The sequence below is a fragment of the Dermacentor silvarum genome, chromosome 8, assembly GCF_013339745.2.
Source record: "Dermacentor silvarum isolate Dsil-2018 chromosome 8, BIME_Dsil_1.4, whole genome shotgun sequence".
NCBI classification, from domain to species: domain Eukaryota; kingdom Metazoa; phylum Arthropoda; class Arachnida; order Ixodida; family Ixodidae; genus Dermacentor; species Dermacentor silvarum.
In genome coordinates this window covers 170,019,040-170,044,743 of record NC_051161.1, presented here as the reverse complement: position 1 = coordinate 170,044,743, position 25,704 = coordinate 170,019,040, and the positions used below count along the sequence as shown (strand labels likewise).

General features: G+C 45.4%; 2 protein-coding genes across 6 annotated transcripts in view; one reads left to right on the top strand and one right to left on the bottom strand.

The window, feature by feature from the left end:
• The window catches only part of LOC125947610 (uncharacterized), a 35,311-nt gene extending 15,350 nt beyond the window's left edge, over positions 1-19,961 (top strand). Inside the window, exons 1-4 of one of the 3 annotated variants that reach the window (XR_007468438.1) lie at positions 14,100-15,137; positions 17,800-17,973; positions 19,148-19,321; positions 19,841-19,952. Coding sequence is in view for 1 of the 3 variants with exons in the window: in XM_049672754.1 (XP_049528711.1) it covers positions 12,597-13,613 (1,017 nt within the window). In the remaining 2 variants the exon portion in view is untranslated. Of the gene's footprint in view, positions 1-12,482; positions 13,630-14,099; positions 15,138-17,799; positions 17,974-19,147; positions 19,322-19,840 lie in introns of those variants that run through there. The other 2 variants (XR_007468439.1, XM_049672754.1) reach the window with 2 other exon arrangements.
• Positions 1,196-25,281, bottom strand: LOC119461832 (protein FAM204A-like). Of its 3 annotated transcripts, none has more exons than XM_049672763.1 (6): positions 22,848-23,698; positions 19,922-20,046; positions 17,816-17,927; positions 8,049-8,138; positions 3,887-3,993; positions 1,196-1,680 (listed from the first exon to the last, which is right to left on the bottom strand). In XM_049672763.1, the coding sequence occupies exons 1-6, from the start codon at positions 22,995-22,997 to the stop codon at positions 1,638-1,640; spliced, it is 627 nt and encodes a 208-aa protein (XP_049528720.1). In that variant the 5' UTR covers positions 22,998-23,698; the 3' UTR covers positions 1,196-1,637. The 3 variants fall into 3 exon arrangements, with proteins under 3 accessions (XP_049528720.1, XP_049528719.1, XP_037579131.1); XM_049672762.1 differs by lacking the exon at positions 22,848-23,698 and adding an exon at positions 24,888-25,281 and having other exon boundaries at positions 1,225-1,680; positions 19,925-20,046; XM_037723203.2 differs by lacking the exon at positions 22,848-23,698 and adding an exon at positions 24,888-25,280 and having other exon boundaries at positions 1,225-1,680.
• Between the last annotated feature and the right edge of the window lie 423 nt (positions 25,282-25,704).

The window sequence follows — 25,704 nt, the reverse complement described above, 5'->3', positions numbered from 1 at the left end:
AATGTTTTGTTAAGAAAGTAACAGGAACGCCAATGCATTGCTCCGCAATGTTTGGGAATTATTATCTCAAAACTGGTGTCATCCTGAGAATTCGTCCAAGTGTATGCGCCTTGCGAACTCCACGGCCAAAATTTGTAAATTGCAATATGGGCCATAAGTTAATTAGGTTAAAACTTAATTAGTGGTTTTATGTTAATTAGTCAATTATGCATTTCAATTTTTGTGGAAGTAATGTCCGCTTATTCGAGTAGACCAGCTCATGAACTAGAACTGTGCTATCGGCCACAGGCAGTCTTTAAAAATTTTTCAAAGTGTTTGCTGAAACACTGTGGGGATGCGCGACTCTCACGCGTCCCCTGATGTAGTTTTCCCCGCATGGCTCCCATCTCCTGTAATCCGGCTTCGCCGCATAGCTTTACGGCGGCGGAGTTGTGGCGCATTGCGAGAGATGGCGCGAGTGTCGTGCTGCTAACGCCACCTAACGGCGGGGTTACTTGGGCACAAAAGAAAGAAGGTGCTTCTCTCTCGACGTGGGGGTTGGTGAGCGATGGGGACGTTCCGCGCGTGCGCCAATCGATGCTTCGCGAGATCGTCTCGCGAGGACAGGAGCAGGACGCCGGTATGGGCTGCGATCGCGCAAACAGCTCGCTTTCCGCACGTTCGGTTTGACTGCTACGTCACAATGTAGGAAATGTGCGGTACCGCCCCGCTGCCTCTGACGGCCACTGGCGTACGCAATCACAATTCTGATCAATCCAGAGAGGGCAAGCGAAGGAACGGAAAAGCGAGCTGTTTGCGCGATCGCACCCATGGACGAACACGGATGGTTCGCGTGACCGTTCACATGAACGACTAGGCGATGGTGTCATAGCATGGGGCGAACATAATCGCTCGCTATCCGGTCGCGGTGAGTTCGACTTCCTTGATTTGTTGCGTGCCCATGTGAATGTTCTATGCGTAGTAATTCGGCTAGCGTGCATTAGTGTATGAAAGGTGCAATAAATACTCTTTTGATTGTTTACACTACTGTGTTGTCGTTCCTTTGTCCCAAGAGCACGTGTGAGATCCCACAACACCCAGTATGCTTCTGCATTTAGGAGAAATTCCAACTGAGGAAGCGAAAAGCAGCCTTCAATTGAGATGTGAGTAAGCGATCTTGCAGCAGAGAAAAACGATCACAGATGTGTAGAATGTAATTTGTCACTCGATATTGAATTTACTTTTGGTGTCCCTTCAAGGTAGCACAGAGCAAGCATGACATCCGTTGCTTTTGGTTTATTGTCGCAGTACATGTCCACTGTAAGTGTAGGCACCAGTGGAGCGCGTTCTGCCCAAGCACGACTAGCTGCTAAAGAGATGAATGTTTTTACAACCACCACAAAGTCCTCCATAGTGGTGGCATAGTTGTGGTCAACAGCACATTTACTGCCAGAGGCTGATCAGCCATATGGGCACAGTAGCGAGTCTCTGCTCTGTGGCCACGTAGCAGACGACTTGTGGCATGCCTCCTTGTGCACTGCAGCGGCACTGCTTCCTCCAGTGCCCATGCTTAGCAGGGCGCGGAGTTGGGAGCCATGTGCTTGCCTGTTCATGCTAACAGCAAACGTTGCCACAACCTGGATCCATCATGCTCACGGTCACATATTGCCCTTCATCTGCCACCGTTCTTTCGCTTCGAACCTGCAAAGTAAATTGGCAGAATGGCTGCACTGAGGCCCAGTAGTGCAATCACATTTCGTGTTCTTTTTTTCTGGCTAAAGCACTCTGTAAGTAATAACACAAACAATGAACATGTGAATATCAAAAGGGCAAATTGAAGGTTACTTGGTATGGCATACAGAGTGTTTCACGTAACTTGAACCAAGGATTTAAAAATGTGGTTTGCCGTCATGTGGTGCTCCTTAAGAGTGTTTTTTATATTCTGATTAATTAGTTAATTAATTGAGATCAATTATGCAAAATTTTTAATATTCAATTTAGAGCCAAGTGCATTTCGTTACATTGTAGAGAGGACTCAGAAACGACCGATCCAATTTTTTTGTGGCAACATAGATGCTGCGTGGTGATTTTTTTTTTGTGTGTTTAAAGAAAGCCCACTGAATATGAAATAAAACCATGTTACTCCATTCATGCACTATCATATTGCAGCGCTTTCAACGGTGCGCATGGACTGTGGCGAAGTCTGCGGCTCCAGGCATTGGCGTCACAGTGCGTCAGCATCTTGGGTGGCGGCACATGGAAAGGAAGAGCCGTTGTCCCTGATAAGTGATAGGCTGACCGCGCACACGGTTTTTTTGCTCGAAGCACAGTTGAGAGCGCTGCAATATGATAGGGCATATGCGCAGTCACGTGGTTATGTCACCCTACCTATTGAAATTGCATCCAGATACAATGAGCATTCTTTTAAAATTGCCGTAATATACAACGAACACTTCATACCCAGTTGCCGTAAAGAGAGCACACACGCGAAGGGGAAAAATATAAAAATAAAGATGCAGCCAAACGTGACAAAATTATGACCTGTGAGATTGGTGAGCGAACGCCTTGCAAGGATTTCAGAAGCTGCTGCAAAATTGACTGGCTTTCCCCAACACCTCTCCCAGGGCAGTGCAGTACAAAAGGTTGGCGGTTACTGCACCGTCATCGAGACATCATGCAGTACAAAAGGTCATCGGGACATCATGGTTAATTGATGCTCTGTTTACATCGATGATAACAGGTTCTGCTTTCTGGATTTGGCACTTATTCAGCTGAAGCCCAACACATAAAACATAACTTCTCAGCTGTTGGTGCACCAAGTCGACACCCCCTGAACAAGTTCTCGGCCGGTGGTGGTCGCCTTGCCACAGTGGATGCACGCAGTTGCAGGCGTGTGTGACATTTTTGTTAATCTGTAGCCAAAGAGAACAATGCCAAACAAGTGTTGTGCGCCGGCATGTTTCAGCAATTACAGCAGAGGGAAAGAAGTGCCAGTGTGTTCTTTTTTGAAAGGGAGAAAACATGCGGCACATGCGATTTTGAAGGAAGCATTTTGTACTGACTTGCGTGCGCGAAGGTATGACACTTTCTACAGCTCTTTATGCTTTCATAACTTACAATCAAGCCTACAAACATGTGGCGTGAGGGGTTTTGTCACGCCACATGTTTCTCAATTGTGAAAGAGACCAAGGAGAAAAATCATTACTTGATGGCTTGACCAAATCCCTGGCCCCATTTCTGGCACAACAATGTTGTCAACAAACACATGGAACAGAATAGGTAGGCAATTCTTTTACAATGCATTACACACTGAGGTAATGCAGTACAAAACATTTGAAAAGATGTGACACATGTTGCAAATTCAGGGAGAACATAATTTTACAGGCGAGATAAATATTACTGAGTTAGCTATAGTTGATGTAACAACATCACATATAATAATAAATGCTTAAACGTCATAAAAAAGTGCCATTAAAGCAATGCTTCATCTCCCTTTACCATGACTGTGTATGTTGTGCAAAGGTATCTACGTGTAGGTCAGTAGAACAGATTGATAGTCGTACTCCTTCACCAAGATTTTTGCAGGCTACATACTCATTCACACTCGCCTGCACTCAACTTGCAATCATAGCCACTTTCATTCACACTTACCCGCGCCCACACAATGGCATTCACTCACACTAGCTGACGGTCGCTCACGTTTGTACCCACGTCCATTGAAAGTTTCCTTTGTACTCGCATTAACCAGCAGTCAGTACTGTTCACACTCACGTCCGCTCACACCTGTGAAATCAGTGTGGAGCCAGTCTGAGCCAGTATATAGTCGAGAGCAAGTACCTCTGGCATCCAGTGAGCACGCGAAGATGTGACAAATGGCCAGTGTCTTTCACACACAAAGGCTGCTCACCCCCAAGGTAATTTGGTCTGCCTCTTGACGTAGTCTCTCCTCCTTTTGGCCTCTTGCTCCTCCGCACACCGCCTGGCAGCAAATGCGTCTGCAATCTTCACTGCAAACTGTTGGGGGCGGGGGCAAAGATTAGCGCCAGAGCAGCTCCTAAGAAGAACTATACGAGTTGCGATAAGCTTGTGTTTATCATGAATAATGGCGGAGCTATTTTGTGTCAGATGCAAATTTATTGTAATAATATTTTACCGTGCTGTAATTGGCATTAAGAAAACCCTGGCTCAACCAATCTCACAATGACTGTCAACGTTACTGCGATTAGCATTGAGGCAATGTAGCCACCATCGAAACGTGTCATGCATGAGGCGTGCACCGGCTCTGGACACAATGAGTGGTGCACGTGCACAAAGTCCCCTTGCGTGGCCTCCAAGACGGCAACGGTGCTGCCACCGCTGAGAATGAATCCCACAACCAGAACATTGTGTGTGTGTGAAGCCAAAGCGATGTGCTTGAGAAACCACCCATGTGAGGCAGTTTCAAATCTGCCCAGCACATGAGAAATTTCTAAGGATTAAAAAAAACAAAAAAAAAAACAGACCTTGAGGCAAGAAGTGGCTGATGTAGGCTACGAATGCTAATCACATTAAAAGACCAGGTTTAGGTACGTCATGCATTCAAAACATCGCACCTAGTATGTACACTGCGATACGGCTGCGATACGGAAGTTGCAAGGCACATTGCTGCCAGTTGAACAAGCGAGAATTTCACTTGGCACAGACTGCACAGCAGCAAAGGCAGCACTCACAACAAAGTACTATAGGAAAGCAAAAGTATTTTTGCCAATCTCAGCTTTCCTCGAATCATTCTGCTTCGCTGGAACCCTTCTGCATTCCATTCTTCGCACACCTTTTACCATGGTTCATAACCTTTTGAATTTATATATATATAAAGTGAAATTGCAATATACAGTATAGACCACTCATAACGTAACCGCGTATAGTGCAGGACCGGATATAGTGCGGTCTTTTCAGACTCCCGTTAATTTTCCCATAGCACTCCATGTATAGACGTATCGCTTATAGTGCAGTTGCAGGAAACGAAATACCGGTTACAGTGCGGCTGCATGGGAGTACGGAAGTTAGCGGAGACGGCGAACGCACCCCTCAATCGGGTGCCCCAAGGAGTGCTCGAGGAAGAAAGAGAGACGAAGTGGGGAAGAAGGGCACGTGGTGCGAACGAATAGCCAGTGAAGCTGAAACCAGAATCTTGAGTGCGAGTCGTGAAATATCACGGCGCGCATAGCGAGCGAGGGCCACGAAACTGCCAACGCTTGTTTCATGATAACGGCAGTAAACGAAACTTCAGGGAGCGGGCGGCGCCGACACATCACGGCAAAGGGCGCACGCGGAGACCGTGGAATGTGAGGAAGGAGGGCAGAAGGGAAGTGAATTTCGCGCCGGCAACTCTGCCGCTTCGGTGGCTCCCCTCGCCCTCCCTCCTAGCTCCCTCACTTTTGAATGTCACCGTGCGCGCCCGTCGCCGTGCACGCGCCGCCGCTCCAGCCGGCCCGGTGCCAGCTCGCCGAAGTTACGTTTTCAGCCGTTATCGGGAAGCGGGCGTTTGCCGGCGTGGGCAGTTTCGTTGGCCGGCCTGGGACAGCGCCACTGCTTCCCTCTGCGCCGTAGCCGCAGCGTGCAAGGTCAACACGTGACTAGAAAGTAGAGGAAGCATAAAGGAGAAAGGAGGGCTCACTGCCATTTTCTACGCGTGGCTACAGTAGCGTGGCTGAGACGTTGGCAGGTACATGCATGTTCCGGCGCAACGCAGAATCGGCGACCTTGCCATTTGAGAGAGGGTGAAATTTCTGCCCCGTTTTTTTCCCTTTTTGTTTCGTTCACGTGCGATATTGAGGGGTCTCTCCTAAGCTTTTACTCTATGGCGGTGCCGGAGCAATGCCTGTCGGAGGCGCCGCCACGTGATTTGGTTCGAATTAACGAGACTTGACTGTAAATTGAATGCAAACGTTCTAGCCGCATTTCCTCGACTGTCGCATATGCGTGGCGGCTCGGTGCACATGTTTTGCATATGTGCGAGCCTTGAAAATTGTTGCTTTGGTTATAGTGCGGTACCGCTTATAGTGCGGATATTCGCGACTCCGGCGACTTGCGTTATAAGCGGTCTACACTGTACAGGGTGTCCCAGTTAACTTTGGACCAAGATTAAAAAAAAAAGACCAAGAGCTCTAGAGAAATCGTACCGACTGCAAAGTAGCGACAGTTGTGTGTACTTACAGCCAGTATTTCTTTCATCACGAAGTATTATTTAATTAATTGCTTTTAATTAGTGAACTTTTTAATTATTGCTTGAATCGCAAACATGTAAATTACAAAGTTGTAGGGCACCTGAAAAAACCTGTGAATCAAGCATTTATTTTGTGCTGAAGTGTGCCTGGTTGTTTTTTCTAAGAAAAAACAAAAGCCGCGAAATATGAAATAGATGTGCGCCGCTACTCAAGCGCTCCCAAGCGAATAGCCACGGATACACGGCTTTACAAGCGGCGGCAGCTTGATACAGGGCTTCACACTATTTGATGCTCGCGGCATCATGAGAACACGCCATTGACGCATTGATAAGCACAGCGGAGCCGTCGGGGGGGATTTTAAAGCCGGGAAACCCGTGACGGCGCAGATTGGACGCTCTTCGCACCATGCTAGTTAGGTCGCGATACCTCTCGAGCCATCCTACATGACAACGGCCTTGTACGATACGGCGATAAACGAATGCATCCATATATCTTTCAATGGTTGCTTGGAGGCGCGTGAGTAGCAGTGCGCGAGCACGCATCTATTTCATATTTCGCATAGTTCGTGGGCTTTTGTTTTTTTCATAGAAAAACCAACCAGGCACACTTCAGCACAACATAAATGCTTGATTCAGAGGTTTTTTGAGGTGCCCTACAACTTTGTAATTTACATGTATGCAATTCAAGCAATAATTAAAAAGTTCACTAATTAAAAGCAATTATTTATTAATACTTCGTGATGAAAGAAATACTGGCTGTAAGTAAACACATGACTGTTGCTACTATGCAGTCGGTACGATTTCTCTAGAGCTCTTTTGTCTTTTTAAAAATCTTGGTCCAAGTTAACTGGGACACCCTGTTATAAGTGCAGTATATATGGTGCGATTCAGCCTCATTTGCAAATTGAGCAGCACATTGTGAGAATACTAATTATCAACTTGGAAACAAATACCACATACTGTAACACCCATCTAAACACAAATATTAATTTGATGCAATTAATAATTACAGGCCCATATATAAAAAAAGTGTGCCCACATGAAGTATGATCAAGAACAGTCAGATGAAATTGCACGGTACATTTTTGTTTGCAAATCGTGCATATTGGTGTCAGTTGGTCAAGTTTCGAGACAGGCTCATGAGGTCTCCTTTTCTAGCTAAGCTGGAAAAAAGGCCAGAACAAGCATGCGTCAAGAAGTCTCTCACTGAACAGTTGTCTGTACAAGTGTGTTGGACATCTGAATTCTGTGTGATGCAGGAAGTGATTGGTGATTACGTTCATCTGTTTCTGCTGTGGCGTAGAAAAGATGTTGCTTTCATTGTTATGGGCGGGAAGAACCAAGGGGCCCAATTTTGGTTGGTCGCAATCGTATGAAGCCGAGGAAAGTATAGGGAAAATTGCTTTAATTGAATTCAATTCACAATTTAATTGTTTATTGTTGGGACCACATACTGGTGGAAACCGTAGCAATACCGTATGCCTTGGCTGTTTCTATGAGATCAAGCGCTGGGGCATGATCTGAAAACAATAGCTGAAGTGTGCATGCTGCCGTAATCAATAAATAAATCAATCAATCAATCAACTGTTGGAAGTAATACATTTGTGTGTGGGTATGTGTCTTTTTTCTGTCAGTGTCCAGTTTGTGCACTTTTGAAATTTTTACCGGAAGACAAAAAGTAGGAGATACAAGAATCATGGCACGAAATGAAAAAGGAATCTCACGCTTAAGCCTACTTTAGGGTCCAATGAATGTGGTCATTTCTTAAAGGACTAAACGTTAAGTTTTACAAGCAGCATCGAATATTGACGACATACTGGTAAAGGTGAGCCTCAATGTTGCCCCCTTCCTGACAGTATCTCACCTGCCTGTTGGCCAAGTGGTCGCTCAACATCTCTGCCCTGTCAAAGTCGCCATCGGCAATGGCAGCCTCCACCAGGGATTCAACCTCTGTCTGAAAGCAAGGAAAGCACTAGAGTACCAGCAGCCCATGCCTCTAGCACCATAAAGTCCTAAACGGTATCATTGCTCTTCACCAAATTTTAGTCTAAGCATGTGTGTGCCACTGAATACAAAAACCACCATTGGCAAGTTTGTCTGGATGGTAGAAAAAAAAAGGTTGCACAACACTATAGCAGGCTATGGGAGCACTGCAACTGCGTGCATATGCACTGACGGGGGAGAGTGGGCTTGTGCATCAACAAAGGATCTCGGGAACAACTGTCGACGTTAATACGAGTACAATTAGCATTGAAGCAATACACCGTACTACTGACAACACTGAACCACACTTACCTCTGGACACATAGCGGCAGAGCCACTATGTGGCCTCATTATTACTGCATGACAAAGAGCTATGCTTTCTAAATGACAAGGGATCAGTGCATGCCGTATTTACACATTTTATTTCCCCCCCAATACTGCTTATTGAGATATTTCCTCTGTAATGCCCTTCCACTGAAAATAACTTGAGCGCAATGCAAGTGCACACCTTTTGTTATTATTTCGTGCAACCTTTTCTTCACAATAAACATTCAATTGTGTCGTGTGGCTCTCCTTGCATATTCTTTCTTGCACTGAAAAGTCCACGATAAACCAGCTTGCTCTGTTCACCCAACTTATAGTGAATATACATTCAGACAAGAGTGTCTCAATATATGTGTTCGATTCTACTTAGCAGCAGAGAAATCTGAAAAAAAAAAAGATTAATAATGAGCGACACATGCCCACAGGCGCACGCTCTGTGACCTAAGTTGGCACGAAAGAAGTGTTCGTTGGGGAGCAGCATGCACCCATTGCATTTGCGGCAGAGCTCGCTGCTGTGCCTGAGTGCAACCCGTGTGGCATGGGCTCAGATTATGCCCAGCACCGGAGAAATTTTAAAGGTACATGACCCAAAGTGAACGAGGTTGGATACAGAGAAACCGCAAACTGGGTGAAGTAATGCTAATCGATAGGGATTACATGTGCTTGCACCACAATGGCCACTGGGCTCCCCACTGGTATCATTGCAAACCGCCTGTGGTAAAGCAGCCCTAATCTGTAACGGCATGCTGGAAGACAGCGCGGCTGCTCGGGGCGTTTCTGCTGCTTCTGGCACCTCACAAACTGCAAACAGTCTCGATACCTAACAAAATCACTAGCCTAGATAAATGGCCACTTCTGTATGAAGAGAGAAGCATTTGGAGAGTCATAAACTGTTAAGAGCAAAGTAGAACTACGGCCACTTTTGTGAAAGCTTTCACAAATGAAGCTCTCCACTCGACGCTACATTGATGAGCTGTACACGAGTACAAATCTGCATCGCGAGCCATTCATTCACACGTGCAATGCAAAGTAACTGTACTCTGTTTCATACATAAACGGCAATACAGTGAAGGCTAGACTTAAAGTAATAAATTCGATGTGGATGTCGTCAGCCTTGAGGCCACTCAAAACATGTCAATTCAACTGCAACAGAACAGTGGTGCCATCTGTTTTTGCCGAAAACACGGGAGATGGTGCCACCGTTATGTGACATCAGAATCGGAAATTATTTTAGTGGCATCGGTTGTTATTGTGATTGAGGACAAAGCTGTTAGGTAATGCACACAAACATGCTACTAGTAAACTAAACTGCATGCAGAATGGCACCTCTGAGTGAAATTTCAGTGGAGATCAGCCAGCAGCTTAACAGGAATAGTCGTGTACACACACCAAGCACTCCTGTTTGTGTAACACTCAGTACAAGCAAGGATAAACATGCCTTTAACTCTGTCTCATTTTCTCCAGTACAAAGTCAAGCTAAGCAGAGCCAAGGTTTTGGAATTGGTTTGCGAACTCGTTAATTTTTCGCAGCAGTGCAGAAAAATGTGAGCCTACATGCCTGCCGTGCACTATTTTCTTCACTGCAATGTCACTCTGAATATGCCTAATTTATCTGTTAATTTTTTTTCTCCACCATGCCAAGCTAAGAAATCAGTACACATGACTCTTGTTTTGGTTATTTGCTATGCATGGCAGTCTCAGTCCTGACTTTTTGTGGCCAGCAGTGTCTCTTCAGGTTCTCCGTACACAATGTTACAACAATGCTACTACTATAGACACTGTTACAATCAACAATGTGTTAAAAGAAATACGTGCACTGTTATTCTTTTGTGCTGAGCAGCGAAACGCTTTCCGTGTTCCCAAAAAGCAACTCAACGATTCCAGCTTCGTTGAAGGTGCCACGATGTCAAAATCACCAGAAATGCATAAAGGTTTTATGTCGGCATAGGCTTCTCGCACTTCAGTAACCTAGTGGCAACTCGGTGAGTAGTTCATAGTCATCGCAGTATGTGAAACTTTTAGTGCCTGGCTAATACAGAAGTATTATACAGTGGAATCTCGATGATACAATCCCGGCTAATACGAATTTCCGTATGATACGAATTTTTCTGTGGTCCCGGCCGAGCCCCATTACTTTGCAACGTGCTAGAGAACGGTATCGATGTTCGGCCCGCGTCGGTTGATACGAATAAACGCCGCCCCACCGACGGCCGCGAAAGAGAACAGCGCGCAGTCACGCGCTTTCTCCCTTTCTCTTTTGGTGCGGAGGCGCGAAGAGTTTGAAGCGGTGGCGCTTTTGTTGCTTTTTTGCTTTTCCTCCTTTTCCGCGTGCCATCGGCCAGACGGAGTGGCTGCTGTGCTTCGGGCCGCGTTCTTTGTGTTTGCGACATTTTGCCTAGTCGAAGCAAGCTGTGTCTACCGAGATACCATCTCGACTGATTCGCGCGGCCGTACGCCAAGGCACGGGAGCCTTTGTTGGCGCGTCTTCCGTCGACTGCGTTATCGGTGCCGATGGCACAGGGCGATTGTCGGTTTCGCTGCCGGAGTCACACGGTGCAAGATAGCGCGGCACGTAATCCACGGTGCGAGGTAGTGCGGTACATTCAATCGGCTGCTCCTCCGCTTCGCCCGCTAATCGCCATATTTTTCCTGCCGTAGGAGGCTTGCGCTTCCGTATTCCGAAGGCATGCTTCGTCCAAAATTTTTTCTCCAACGAGCGACGATCCATCACTAAACTGGGAGCTCTCAGTAATCCGAATTCTGCGTGTCAAGTGAAGACGCCGGCGTGGTTTACGAAGCAGACAACTGCGGTTGCAATCTTGCCCCTGGCACAGCAGCAACCAATGGAGAGACGCCTTTCAGCACGGCAGCCAATCGGAGGCCCGCTTTCATCGGAGGGCCCGTGTGACTACCTTTCGCAGACCCGCGCTTCTTTTGTTTTTTGCGTTTGTTACAAGATGGCGACTACGGATGAATTAAGAAGCGGAACGGTCAAACCTTGAGCTTTTGAACGATACCAAGATGGCGGCGCTCGGTGGCGGGAAATACGAGATATGTCTCTGTGAACTGCGGTGATTTTGTGCGATTCAAAGCTGTTTTCTGACCCTGTGCACTGACGAATTAATCTTTTCGGGCACTTTTAGTGCGTTTTCAGCCTAACCATTTTGATGCAGCGTAGATTAGGCGTTGCAACCGCGTGGTTTTCAAAAATAAAATTTTCTTGCGATTTTCGCGATCTGATCCCCGCATTTGCCTAGTTTTAATTGTGTTTCAATGATACGAATTTCGGCTAATACGAATATTTTTCGTGACCCCGTGAGATTCATATCATCGAGATTCCACTATACTACAATAACAATCCCTTATCGAATTAACAGGCTTAGAAGAATGTACCTTTACATCTCACAAGAAAATTACAACTCTGAACGATTGTACCACCTCAAACAAATTGTAGCCAACAAATATTAAATAATTTACCAAGGCTGTTAAATACTTACTAGAACGAATCAGGAGTCCCCCAATGTGTGTACTACCAAAAACTTCCAAACTCCCTTTGGAAGTTTTTTTTTCAATGTAAGCAAGATTGATAATGTTCAATATGGCTGAATTGGTAAGAGCATCGCACGCATAAAGCGAGGACATGGGTTCCACATGCAGCCAGTTGTATTTCCATCCACTTTGATTTATTCTATAATTTACTCGTTTCCCCCGTTACCTTTCTTGTCTGTTGGCTTTATGTGGTTGTGACTTGGGAAAACAGGGACCCCTCGGTGCCGCCACTGTTCAGATATGTACTGTTTCTTGCAATGTTCAGCCCTGTAGTTTGCGCAATTAATGTGAAACTGTAAAATAATTATTTGTTCTTTTTAATTTTGCAACTAGTATGCCGTGTGAAAATTAATTTTTTTTCTTTTTGCAAAATCGTGTATACTCTATTTTTATTGGCAATGTGAGGGTTTTCTACATGATTATTGGTTCTTGTTTACTTTAGTTCTCAACACGGCAACAGAACTCTGAAGCACAGCGAAACGCCCAAATTAGTCGGCTCTCACTCACAAAAGCGGGCTTCGAAATATTACTAGAAGCAGACATACAACCCCTCTTCATGCCACCAGAGAGGTCGCAACTATGCACAAATGCCAAGAGGTCAATAACTGTTGATCCAATCCCCCCAAGAAACATACACCCGACCCACAACGAAGGGCGGAGACAAGCAAGAGCGAAGGCAATCTTTGACAACATTAATCGTAATGAAACGCAAGTCCTCTTTGTTGACACGGCCAGATATTGGAATCGAGGCGCATACGTGGTGGTGGACGCCCATGGCTCACTTGTTAACGCAGCCACGGTGGTTACCAACTTCACTCACGAAGCAGAAGAAATGGCCACTGCGGTGGCCCTTCGAAGCTGCAAAGAAGCCTCCGTAATTTACTCGGACTCAAGAACAGCCATCAGAACCTTCTCGGCAGCCCTCGTCTCTAGGAAAGCAGCTACGGTTGTCAACAAAATCTTCCAAGAAACGGGAGGAGACAACCTCATGTCCCCACACATCACATGGTTCCCGGCCCACATGGGCAACATTTCCGGACCTCCTGACTGTAATCCGAACGAGCGGGCACACCAACTGGCGCGAGAACTCACATTCCGCGTCTGCGGTCCGCCCCCTCGCTTCAACCCAGCCTGGAGGGATATAGACAACAAAGACCAACTCGTACCATGCCACGAAATCACTTCAAATCATAGGTTAGCACGAAGAATTTTTCCTCCTCCTCACCAAAACCTCAAAAAAGCACAGGCCGTCACTTACAGACAGTTGCAGACTAGGACATACATCACACTAACAACACTAAGCAGGATCAACCTTGACCTTCCTACTGCATGCCCACACTGCGGCCACGAATACAACAACTTCGAACACATGCTCTGGCTGTGCCCTGCCAACGCGGGCACGGACTTTCCTGACCAGTCCTCCTGGGACTCAGCGCTCAGAAGCACAGAGCTCATCGACCAGCTCAAGGCTGTCCAGAGGGCCCGGGCCGTCGCCGAAGGACTCTGTCTAGCGGCCCCGACCTGGGTGGAGCCACCGGATTGCTTTAATTCTTTCTCCTCAGGACCTCAATAAAGTTCGTACTCACTCACTCAGTTCATTATTTATGCCTTCTTCTCACTTCCATTCTCCTAATTTTATCTGCGGCATTTTTATTGTAGCTTTCCTCTCCTTCCTATTCACTTACGCAGCCTGTTTCCCAAGGCTGCGACACAGCTCGGGTGTCCCCTGGGAGCCGAGACAATTACGAGCCCACGATCCTTCCTCCTTTTTGTCTTCCTTATTACAATGAACTACGGCTACAGCTAGTAGTAGCAGCAGTAGTAGTAGAAACCCGTGCAGCAGCTCTGTGCTGCCTAGTTACGCAGCCGTAGGGGGGCAGGTTGCTTTCCCAGCTGCAATCGTACCGTCTTTCCCGGTCTCCTCTGAACTGCTGCAAACAAAGTAAATGTCAAACAAGTCCACACATTGTGCTACACTCCCTGCAGAGTACCGAACCCATTTTCAATTTGCTCGTGTGCCTAGGCAAACCTCTGCCATTACTTGGGGTAGGGGAATGACTGGAAAAGGGGTTATTGACTGTGCCCCATTCGTCAATACGGTTCTTAGTTTAACCATGCAGAAAGTGGAAGCAATCAATGGTTTTAGAGCCTCTGAACTCATCCTTATGGCCGTTTCTTCGTTATAGGAATTTAAGAGTTACAAAGAGATTTTCTGAATGCTAGCAAGAGCAATTAAGCAGAAAGCTTGCAGATAGAGACACACCACATGCTAAACAACTAGCTTGCCAAGACAATAAGTGAGAAAGAAATCGCCTGGCTGAATATGAAAAAAAAAAAAGAAGAAAAAACAAGCATGCAATGGGGAAAAGAGTACAGAAATTCATGACTTGACTTGGTCACTCAGTGCGTTGCTGTATACAGAGGAATGGCAAAACAACAGAACAACTATGCCTGTGCATTCTTTCTTTAAGCAACCTTGCTGCACAGGAAGCACAACTGGTCCCCATTTTTGTAGTCGCCATAGAAGCATGTCTGTGGCACACCATCGAACAACAGCCAGTGACAACATAAACTAGAGACAGAGTGTCGGTCACAGGGCAGCCACTGATTGCATCTTCTCATAAATCATTGTTCAGAAAGCCAAGCTACTGCTTGTATCATCAACATAAATTGAAATGCAAGCAGAAGATCAGGTCACCTGTTACGCATAATTACATGCAAGTGCAGTAGCTCTGTAAGCTTTCGTAAGTATGGAGCAGTCCCAAGTGTATGCTTTGGATCAAACCACTGTTACAAATGCAGGTGAAGCTGCATACACAACAATGCATTCATTTTGTTTCGGAATTGTTCACATTTCTTGCCCAATTTGCAATCCTAATAGGTTTGAATTTATGTTAACATTGCATTTCAACAGTACTTCAGCTAAGTTCAAAAGCAGCAGTGCAGATTAACTGCATCTAAGAGTTCTTGAGTGCTGCCGCATAATGAGCACAGCCTTTCCCTCTCTTAGTGGCTAAGCTTCCCGTGTAAAAAATTCTCTCTCAGCACCACACAACTGCGATGAACAGTGGGATGATGACACTCAACCCTAACAAATGTAAGTACATGTCTTTTCACCGCCGTCGCAACCCTTTGGTTTTCGAATATACCATTTCTAACTTCCCTGTTGACCTCGTCCAGTCTTACAAATACTTAGGTATCACCATTTCTGATGATTTATCTTGGCATCTGCACGTGACTAACTTGATATCATCGGCTAATAAAACACTAGGTTTTATAAAACATCACCTGCGGGAAGCCCCTCAACACGTCAGACTCCAAGCATACATCTCCCTCATCAGAACTAAACTGGAATATGCATCGGCCATCTGGAACCCTCATCAAGCATATTTAACAAATGCCATCGAAGCTGTACAAAACCGGGCTACCAGATTTATTCACTCTTCATACTCATAATAGCATATAATCTCTAAAATTGCAATCAGGTTTGTGTAATCATTCTGCTCGCCGTCACATTGCTAAGTCTTGTTTTGTATCACAAGTTCTTTTATTCGCCCCTAAGACAGGAACTATACATCTGTGCACCCCCACCACGCAGATCCCATCGCATCGGTCACCCTCTTCAAGTGTTGCGTCCACTAGCCCGTACTACCTTCACGAACTAAATTTTTTTCACAAACAGCCACTGACCACATTGCTGCCATAACCTGTCCATTGACATTTTCGACTGCTGTAAACGCCTGCATCTTGTAGACCCCATCCCCTATGTAACACCCCAAAAGGGGTCTTTAAGGAAAATAAAGTGATGTGAACACGCACTGTGTTTCAAGGAAGTAGCGCGAATCCTTGCTCAGGAGACAGCTGTACAAAAGCGCATTGAAGCTCAAGAGATTGGAAAGGCATGCTGCAGTACAGATTCCTGAAAGGCTGTTTGGCATTGCCTGTCTTCTATCACATGGCTGTATGCATTTTTCTTTGCCAACCCTAGTCAAAGAATTAACCCAGTGAGCACACATTCTGAAGCAAAATTTTCTATGGCATAGTTTTTCTTTCTGCAAGAGTGGTACAGGATGGGGCACGTAGGTGAATCTGTCTCTCGCGAGAGAGAGAGTCTTTCCCAGTGATGATACTTTTTTTACCTAACGTCCTCCTTGTGCGCCGAATACCTTTCCCGTGAGTCTGGGAAGGAAGGAGGCACGTGTCACGAGACCGAGGGAGAACTGGGAGAGGGCGCAGTGCGCCTCTCCTCTGTCTACGTCGGCTCTTGATGAGTCTACAGCGTGTGAACGCGGCGATGTGAATACGCTGGAGGAAATGGTCGTGTGCTTCCCACAAGGTTCAATCCCCAATACATTTTTCTTCAACTGCAAAGCTTTCTTTCAGAGATTTTCTCTGCAGCTACTGTTGAGTGGGTGAATCCCTTTCATGAATCTTTCTCCATTTTGCAGATTTCTGTAGAAGTGGTTTGCCCTATTTGTGGGAGCCAGTGCTGCCAACCTCCGAAGCCAGATTTCCCTTAACTCGGATAAAAATTTTCACAGATTTCCCTATATTTTCGCAAACTGTTCAGTTTGTTAGTATAATTACTGTAGTGATAAATTCTTGTTTTACCATGCAAATAGAGCGCAAATTTTATAGTTTATATTTTTTCCCAAGCTTGTTTTAAGACATTCAAATAATGAAGTTGCTGCACTCAAGCTGGAATGATGATGCAGTGCTAAACACACAGCCTTCTGCTTGAAGCCATACTCACAGAAGATGTCAGCTAGGATACTTTGTTGCTGTCTAAAGCTGTTTTGCATGTAGATTGTAAATGTAGATGTAGATTGTAGATGTAGATTGTAGATTGCATGTAGATTGTAGATTGTACAGAACCTTATTCAAGTTCTAAGAAAGATGGGTGCCAGACCTCCCTTAGAGAATGTAATAGTGTCGAAACAGTGCGCCAACTTCAGGACACTAATGTACAAAATATTAATAATTTTTTTTAATGCAGTGTACAGACGTAGCACCATACCACACTTATGTGCTTCTGCATCATTTGCAGCAAAGCACGAAGTTATGTGGCCAATAAATGTTTTTTTTTTCCCTATGCAAAACTTGCCCAAACACATAACCACTGAAACTCTGTCCAAGGTCGCTCTGCCTATGGGCAGTTCCCAGTAAATGTTAGAACACATGCGCACAGTCGCTGGGTGTATGTGTCTGCTTATGCCCAGATTTTTTCGTGTTCCAGCATACGTTTCGTTTGTTTCACTGGTTGCAAATGTATTTCATTTAGAGTGCACAGACATTGACAGCCGAGCCAGTGGTACGAATGGCAAAATTTCAATAGCAATACTTCGTTAAAGGGAGCAGGGCAATCCCACCCTGTCGTTTACTTGGTGATATGTGTTCACTGCAGTGCCGTATGATCAAAAGTCACAGTTTGCATGCTAAAGCGAAGGTAATTTGCAGTAACTGAAATTAAAATGCGCCGTCGTATCAGTGGTTTCAATATTTCAATGTCATAGTGTCAAATTTCGCTAGATTCAGACAAATGCCTATATTTCCCTAAACAAGGCTTAAATTCCTAGATCTAGGGGAATCCGCCCAGATGGCAGCAATGGTGGGAGCTATTCTAGCAAATGGTGTAGTTGGCAAACTGTGGCAGTAATCACAGTGAACTGGTTTCCAGCAGCATGCAATTTTGTAAGAAACACATCAGGGGGAGTAAGACGACCAAGCAGTTCTGAATGCGGGTTTTACACAAATTACAGACTGGGCAGGCCCTACCTTGGGCCCACAGCTGCCATGAGACACGGGGCCACAGAGGTGGTCGTTCACAGTCAGGAAGGGGCGCACCTCCTGCCACTTCTGCTGGTCGTCACCACCTGGTTCCACCTCACTGCGGCAAAAAAAGCAGCTGTGGCTTCAGGGAAAGCACGAGCTCGGTAATCATGTAAAATGCAGAAATGCTTCTTCGATGAGACAATCGCTTCACCGATTTGAATGAAATTTGTTGCATTTGAGAGCGAAAGGCAAATTCTAGTGACTGTAGGAAGCAACCTTTTACAGAAATTGCCAGAAATTGGTAAGTAAAAAAAAGTTGTCGCAGTTTCACCTGAAAGGTGAAGCATCAATTGCGATAGCAAATTTGAAGAGAGCTATACGGAGTAATGATAGCAGCTTTATCAGCTTTATAAACTTGGACATGCAGCAGCACCGGCAACACGCAGAACTGTTGTCGACACCGTCGGCGTTTTGCCCGTGTTTGCTTAAAATGCGTGCGGCGTTGGTGACTGTTGCCGGAGCCTCTAATATAAATAGGCACTTAGTGCCGCAGCTAAACGTCGCCTCCCTTCCCTCCCCCTCCCCCCCACGGCCTTTCGTGCGTCGGAAGAAGGCACGTTTGCTCTACATATATGGTGATTGTAGAGGAGGAAAGAGACGCCTACTTCTGCAGCCCTTAAGGGAGCACAGAGCAGAACGCAAGTTTGTTCTCCGCCGTGCGTTCACTCCCCGTGAAAGCGCGCGTCCCTCGCGCCCTTTCACTCGCACATACAGCGTTCGGCGCGCGGTGACGATTTCATCTCCATTGACGTCATACGGAACCTCACGGCGACGGCGACGGCAGAAATCTGCTTTTGAGTGTCCATATAATTGCTATCGCAATAAAACTAGCACAATGTTTACAAATCTGTGCCCAAAACAAACACCACAGTTGTGTACACCGCATCGATTAAAAGTATCAAAGTGGACAAGCTTCATATAATATGAATTTACAGCTTATGTGAATTTGGCGTAATGTTTACAAGGGTTTTGCAATAGTCCTACTCACAGATTAGTGGTATGGTTCAGAACATTCATTTTGTCTGCTTTAGAGGTATTATGTGCAGTTTAGAACATTGTGATATATCACTTTTCAATGCTTAATTACAGACCTGTAGCCTCGATAGTATCGTTCTTAAGATATTGCAACTTTCAGGAATCTTATTTAATAAATCAATGGCCTAAATAAAATATCTGCTTTCTAAAGTCACTAGATTTTAACTCTTTCTCTTAACTGTAGCTCGGTGCAGTCATTGCCAAGGAAAGCAATTTCTCCGTTCTCATGTATGTCGACAGAAGCTCCCAGTCTGAACTGCATAGCAGTTGCCGCAAGAACTGTCACTGTCGACAACTGACCCGTTTGCAAGCCAAGTGGTGCAGAGGATCCCCCTTCCCGGTGGCAGCTCCTCCTACGCAGGCTTTGTCATGGGAAGGTGCTCAAACAACCGTCTGCGCACTCACAATAAAAATGTGCGCAATGATTTTTTAGCCATTGAACTGAATTGAACTTTCTGAATTTTACCTTTATATGCATCATCGTACACAGCACATATCGCTACTTCGGGGATTTTCTAAGGCTAGCTAGGCGCACCCACCTGGTGACCAATAGTGTATCTGACACTGTCACAACTGTGATTGCACCCTCCTTTTTCAACTAACGAATGTTATCGGCAAACATCGTGATAAACGTCAATGCTAAATCACTGAAGCTGCCCAGATGAGGCCCACCATGTTCTAGCAAACCATCAATCAATTTATTGCAGAAAGAAGTGTCATGTTTTGGGGAGCACAGGCACACGGAATTGGCGATAGCGAGTCATGGTTTGCTTTTTAACTTGTGCTGCTCTCGTTGTTTGTTTTCATTTGGCAACATACATATATATTTCATTTGCAATAATGATTCCTGTTTGAAAGTTAGTGCTTATCCTTGTCTGTTCTTTGCTTTTGTCCACGCTGTAAAGTCGTGCTATTATACTTTAAATCATGCAGAATCAAGTAGCCCACTCTTGGGTGCCACTAATTGCAGCGCCAAAGTTCCCTCTTTGTGGGCCACCAGGCAAATTGGCTCACCACGAGTTGCTCGATGCCTGCTGCCGCCTCCTGATGCGAGCCATGCGACGCTGCTCACTTCGGCGGCGCACTGCCATGTTCCTCTCACGCAGGCTCCCTGCTTCTAGGCTTGCAATGGCCAGCCTCTGCACCGCAACATTACAGAGCACCAGGAGAACACCATGTCACCTACGACAACCCCGATTCACAGTGCATGCCTGAAAGAGAAACATTCACCCGACTCGTAGCACGAAGCTATAAAAGAAGCCCAAACCTCAGAAACAAAGCTTTGCAATTGAAAAAAAATTCATACTGGTTTGCTCAGGTAGTACAGCGACCACCCCGGAAAGGTGGTCCCTAGTTTCAGGTCCCAGACTAGGGAGAGCTTTTCTTCAACTTTTTTCAACTTCAATTTTTCGTCTCGGCTTTCTCTCCGAGAACGCCATTTGGGTTTCCTTTTAGCTTCGTGCTACAAGTCGGGTGGATGTCAATTTTCCCCTTTCATCAACTTCAACTTGTGGGCTTACACACAACTGATTTGCCACAATGGCACATGTACATTGTTTATCATTTGTTCGTCCTCTTTCTGGGGATCGCTTTTTACCTGTCCTCGGCACAAAGCGCACCCACATGTATCAGAACATTCTCGACTGTTGTCACTGATTCTATGTTGTCTATGTTGTTGCTAAACCTTTTGTTATCAGATTGCATGTGTGATGCAAACAGTGTTGTACACCCGTGAGCAGAAGTATACGGACCAGGCGTTGCGCGATAAAGCCGATTTTTTCCTCTGCCTGTGAACGCAACTTGAAATTAAGGACTGCAGTCCAAACTTGGCATTGTGAGCTTTTCAGTATACTCATCAATTCAAGCTTATGCTTTTTAATTACGAAGAAATTTTGTTTTTTCAGTGACCCTGTGGTCTTTTGCTCACTAGTGTACGTCATGGAATGCATGCTAGCACCAGGGATTATGCTGGAATCTTTGTCGATTCATATGTCGGGTGTCCCACGTAACTTGAGCCAAACTTTAAAAATATGCAAATGCCACGTAGCTGGACAGAACCAAGGTAATGTTTGCCGTCGCTTGGAGATGCTCAGATCATTTTTTGCATTCTGCCTAATTACATAATTAGTCTTAATTAATTAACTGACTTCTCAAATATTATAATTAGATTAAAAGTGTCAATGAGAAAATTGTAGAGTAGCATGAAAAACTCCCGATACAGCTTTCTGTTGCTGAATGCGTGTTACGTAATAGTGTTTTTCCAAGCATGAAAGAAGCCCGCAAATACATGCAAAGTGCCACGAGCGGACAGTCGCGCGACTATTTTGCATGTATTCAGAGAGTGTCATATATAAGAATTGAAAATATTTAATCTATTCTGCAGCTGTATGCTCTTTACGATTCTGAGGATGTAGCAAATGTGGGGAAAGTACGTTTTCAACCAACAGAATTGATTGGCACCTGAAAGGGTTAACACCGAGATGGGTTCTGTGGGATTCTTTCATATGATCAAAGTGAAAAAGATGCTCGTTTTATGCTCGCTTCATCATAAGGCCTAAAACTTGAGGATGCAGTGCAGTGAATAGCATATTAAATGAGTACCGGGAGGACATTTTTTGCTTCTTGTTTCTTCCTTCAAATGAAGGTTCTGGGCCTTCAAAACCTAGAAAAAAATAGAGGCAAGCCTCAGAGCACCCTAAACAATTTGCTTTAACTGATTTTCTCCAAAGCAGTTTTTTTTTTCTTTTCCCAGGTTTCCAGGTATGTGTTGTGCCACAGAAGACGATCACATGACGGAGGTCACAGTGTGCACTTCTTCCCTGCATGTGCTGTGCTTTTCAATCTTCAGGCAAATGTATTGGCTGTCACAAATTCCCTTTTTCACGGATCCTGCGCTTCAAATTGCACAAGATGGGATCATTTATTCTAATTAGATACACAGTTGCACATCGCAGTTCTACAAGTTATAGATACTATTATTTGACTCATTACAGGAAACAAACATGTCACACATGACATGTCATGTTGCGACATGACTGACATAACTTGCTTGACATGTCATGTGCATCATGACCCGAATGACAAGACACGCATGCGCATCCCATGTCATGCCATAATGAAATCACATGCTTGTCATGGCATGTATGTGATGACATAATGCCATCATGGTTGTTTCTTTAACTCGATATATATCAGGATACATGCATGCCCTAACATGGATGACATAAACGTCATGCCATGAATGACATGCGTGTTATGACACGAACGACATAGATTGCATGACATGTCATGTGCATCATGTCATGATATCTCTGACATGACATGCTTCTCATGGCATCTGCGCCATGACATATATGCTATGAATGAAGTGATCTCGTCGTAATCGTTTCTTTAACTCGATATATTCTGGACATGAATGAGACGTGTGCAGACCTGACATGAATGATATGACCTAAATGTCATCACCTGAATGCCATGACATTAATGAATTAACTGACATGACATGCGCAACATTATTGGCATGAATTCTATGAATTCCACACTGAAGTGGTTTATAGGTTTCTACTTTCTTGTGGAAAAAGCTACGTCGGTCAAACTGGCCTGTGCTTAAAACGATAGGCTGAGAGAGCACAGGTTCAATAGAGAAGTGATTTCGGGTCCGGACCATTTGGCAGATCATTGCCATAGCTGCAAGTGCCGCCCCCTTTTTGAAGCCACACGTGTTCTCTGCCAGTTTAAAAAATAAAGAAGTAGGCTATTACATGAAGCCTTCTGCAGAAGGGGAGAGGGAAGTAATTGTATCAGCGACCCCTCAGTCGGCATGACAGAGAAGGATGTGACTTCCTCACTCAGGCTTTGCAATGACACCCATGCGCAGCAGTACTGCCTTGTTCTTCCAAAGATGTTTCTCTTTGTTTCCTGCTCTTCGTACTTTGCTCACCTTCAAACTATCAGTTGACAGGCCAGCGTCTTTCTGTCCACTTGCTTCTTCCGTAATGTTTTTTTTGCTGCAAATTCTTATGATGCACTTAATACAAAACCAACTAGCCCAACTTTCAGCTCTAAATGGCATGCATGAGGAGAATACCATAAATTCATGGCATATCAATAATGGTGGAAGTGCGTGCGTGAGTCTGCCTTCAATTACCTTGCATAAGGAAGAGATTAAATGCCTCAACAGTTATCTCTCACGTAGACCGGTATGTGTAACCGAATGAACTCGTGGTGCTACCATTCCAGAGCATGTGCAGATGAGTTTTGTGTCTATTTTTTCGCCTCAGTGCTTCCTTCAGTTGATAGTCGGCATTCGTGTTCTCCACTTCTCTTGTGTGCGTGTCTGCACGCCTTACCTTTTTTGCATTATGAATCCTTACAAACTAGCTCAGCTTTCTGTCGTTCTAGGCTAAATACTAATGGGCTGAATTTTTCTAGCAAGCAAGATGAATAGACATGGGCAAATTGGCAAAAGTTAACTTCAAAAGACCATTCTTCAGAGCTCCATACAGGGAAGAAGTGTCACTGCTGGTCTGCTCTTTTTGCCTGTACTTATTGACCCTTTTCGCGGAGCAGTTTGTTTTAGAGAAACGAGATGGCGCTCACGGCGGCGCGCCATACCTCTCCTCAGCGACCGCGCACGAATACGAAACCATTACCGCTTCTACCTTGCTTCTGTGCGATCAGCTGTCGGAAATGCAACTGAGTTTTCGCTAACACACTGTGCTCCAATCATGCTAGATTGGATCATGTGGATTGAAGACGTGTGCAGTAGTTGGCTGCAAAAATAGTGACTGGCATGTTAAGGAATAGAATGAATCTGTGTGGCCAAGTTTACGGACCGCTGCTGCAACTGTCCGAACGTGTTACCGGCACCTCGTGATGTATGGCTTTCCTCGAGGATACAGAAATTCGCTATCCTAACCTCGCTAACCTTCTAATCGCTAAACCTAATCGCTAACCTTCAAAGAAAGGGCTTCATCCCCAGAACGTCGGCAAGAGTGAGTACCACTTTTTAAACAATGACAAAGGGAGTAACGCCGCTTCCTGTCATAGTAAGTTTCGCGCACGTTATCTATACATATATGTCCCAAATGGCAGGAAAACTAACGCCCTCTCTATCGCCGACGTATCTAAAATAAGTGAATGGGCGCACACTTGAATATATGCGCACTGTATATGCACAACAAATAACCGACTACACTGATGGCGCACGGATTAATGGTCGAACTTGAATGTTTTGTGACGGTCCACAAGAGTAAGCGAGTTTCTAGCTGTAATATACATTTGCTACAAGGTATTACAATGTACAAAACAGCTACGTTTCAAGCCTTGTGCGCAGCAAGAACAAATCTATCGGAACTGAGCACACCCGCGAGCGATTAGGCAGAAAATAATCAGATAGTGGCCGCACCGAGGAACTTCACTGAGTCAGAACTGACAAGCCACTGCTTCAAACTATTTGACGAATAAAGAACAAATAGCAAAACACACTAATCCTGACTGAATTCATGAGCGGAATGTTTGGATAGCTTGGAATACATATTTAGCCCAGCTTTTAGAACAAGCACCATATACGCTGCTTGCGCCGTTTGGACATAGCTGAAGCTGTAATCAAAGATCGTGTCGTCCACCCAGTCATCGTCTACGATATCTCCGAAAACAGAGGTTTTCTTAGCCGCGCCGGCGTCATACACTTCCATTGTGAGCAAGGAGGCAACGAAGGCAGTTGAGGCAAGCAATGGACGCGTCACCACGTGATCAAACATGGCAGCGCCCACGGGATCGCCGCGAAAAGGGTCAAAAACACTACTGTGCAACCAAAGCGTTGGTGCAACGTGGTGCAACTCAAGCATAATTTGTAATGCGCCAGCCAATTACGTTCACCAATTTGCGTGACGTCACGACGAAAGCAAGCCGTTGTGTTAAGTGCGCAAATCAATGGAAAATCTACGGTCAACGGATAGGCTGGTATTACAGAACCTACCTCCTTAAACTCCGTACGAACAGTCGTCACCGGCAGTTTTATACTCCCAGTGTCTGCCGTCCCGCATAGTTGCGACTTGGGGTCGGTTTTTCTTTTTCTTGATCTTGCGCCAAACACGTCGATCTCGCTCAGATCAAGCTCTTCCTCTGTAGAACTCATGCCCAATTATGGATTCGCGCGTAGCGAAGTGCGGACAGCTTTCTACATGATGCTACAATTAACTACGGGCGTGAACTTATTTTGTAATTCCATAACTCGTAGTCGTAGCGCTGATCGCCTAGTTTCAGCTAGCTTCACGCACCACACCTAGTCCGCAGATAAGCTTCACTGTAACCTGTAGACATGTCAACATAGCATAAAATGTTGACGTGCCTCCACACGCGGGAGGAGCTGCGACTGCTGCGACGCCAGCACAGCCAATGCTCAAACAGGTGGCTCCATCTAGCAGTCGCCTCCTCACTATCCCGTTGTCTTCTCTCGTCACTTTCTGTGGTCGGGCACGGAGCACTCAGCTGCTTCAGCCAAGCGTTGCCTTCGGTCGCGTACTACAACCGCTAGCGAGTTTCTTCCGCGTTGTCTTCAACATCGTGCGCATTGTTCAAATCCGCGTATCGAGAAGACCACCTATTGAAAGAAGACTCGCCGGCATACAAGAACGTAAGCGCCTTTCTACTGATGGTTTCGAAAGTTCCTGGCATCTTTCTCCCATACACCGCCAAACTCGCTTTGCTCAAGCGTAACAACGGGTCGCAGAGGTTGCAATGGACCGTTCGTTGAGTATCGGGGACAGCAGGAAGAGCGCTGTGCGGACACAAAC

Coding starts and splice junctions, on each gene's coding strand:
- LOC119461832 (XM_037723203.2), bottom strand. CDS start 25,046: ATGAGTTCTACAGAGGAAGAGCTTGATCTGAGCGAGATCGACGTGTTT. Junction 17,928..19,921: donor CAGGCATCGAGCAACTCGTG/GTGAGCCAATTT, acceptor TTTTTGCCGCAG/TGAGGTGGAACCAGGTGGTG. Junction 8,139..17,815: donor ATGGCAGCTGTGGGCCCAAG/GTAGGGCCTGCC, acceptor CCTTGCTTTCAG/ACAGAGGTTGAATCCCTGGT.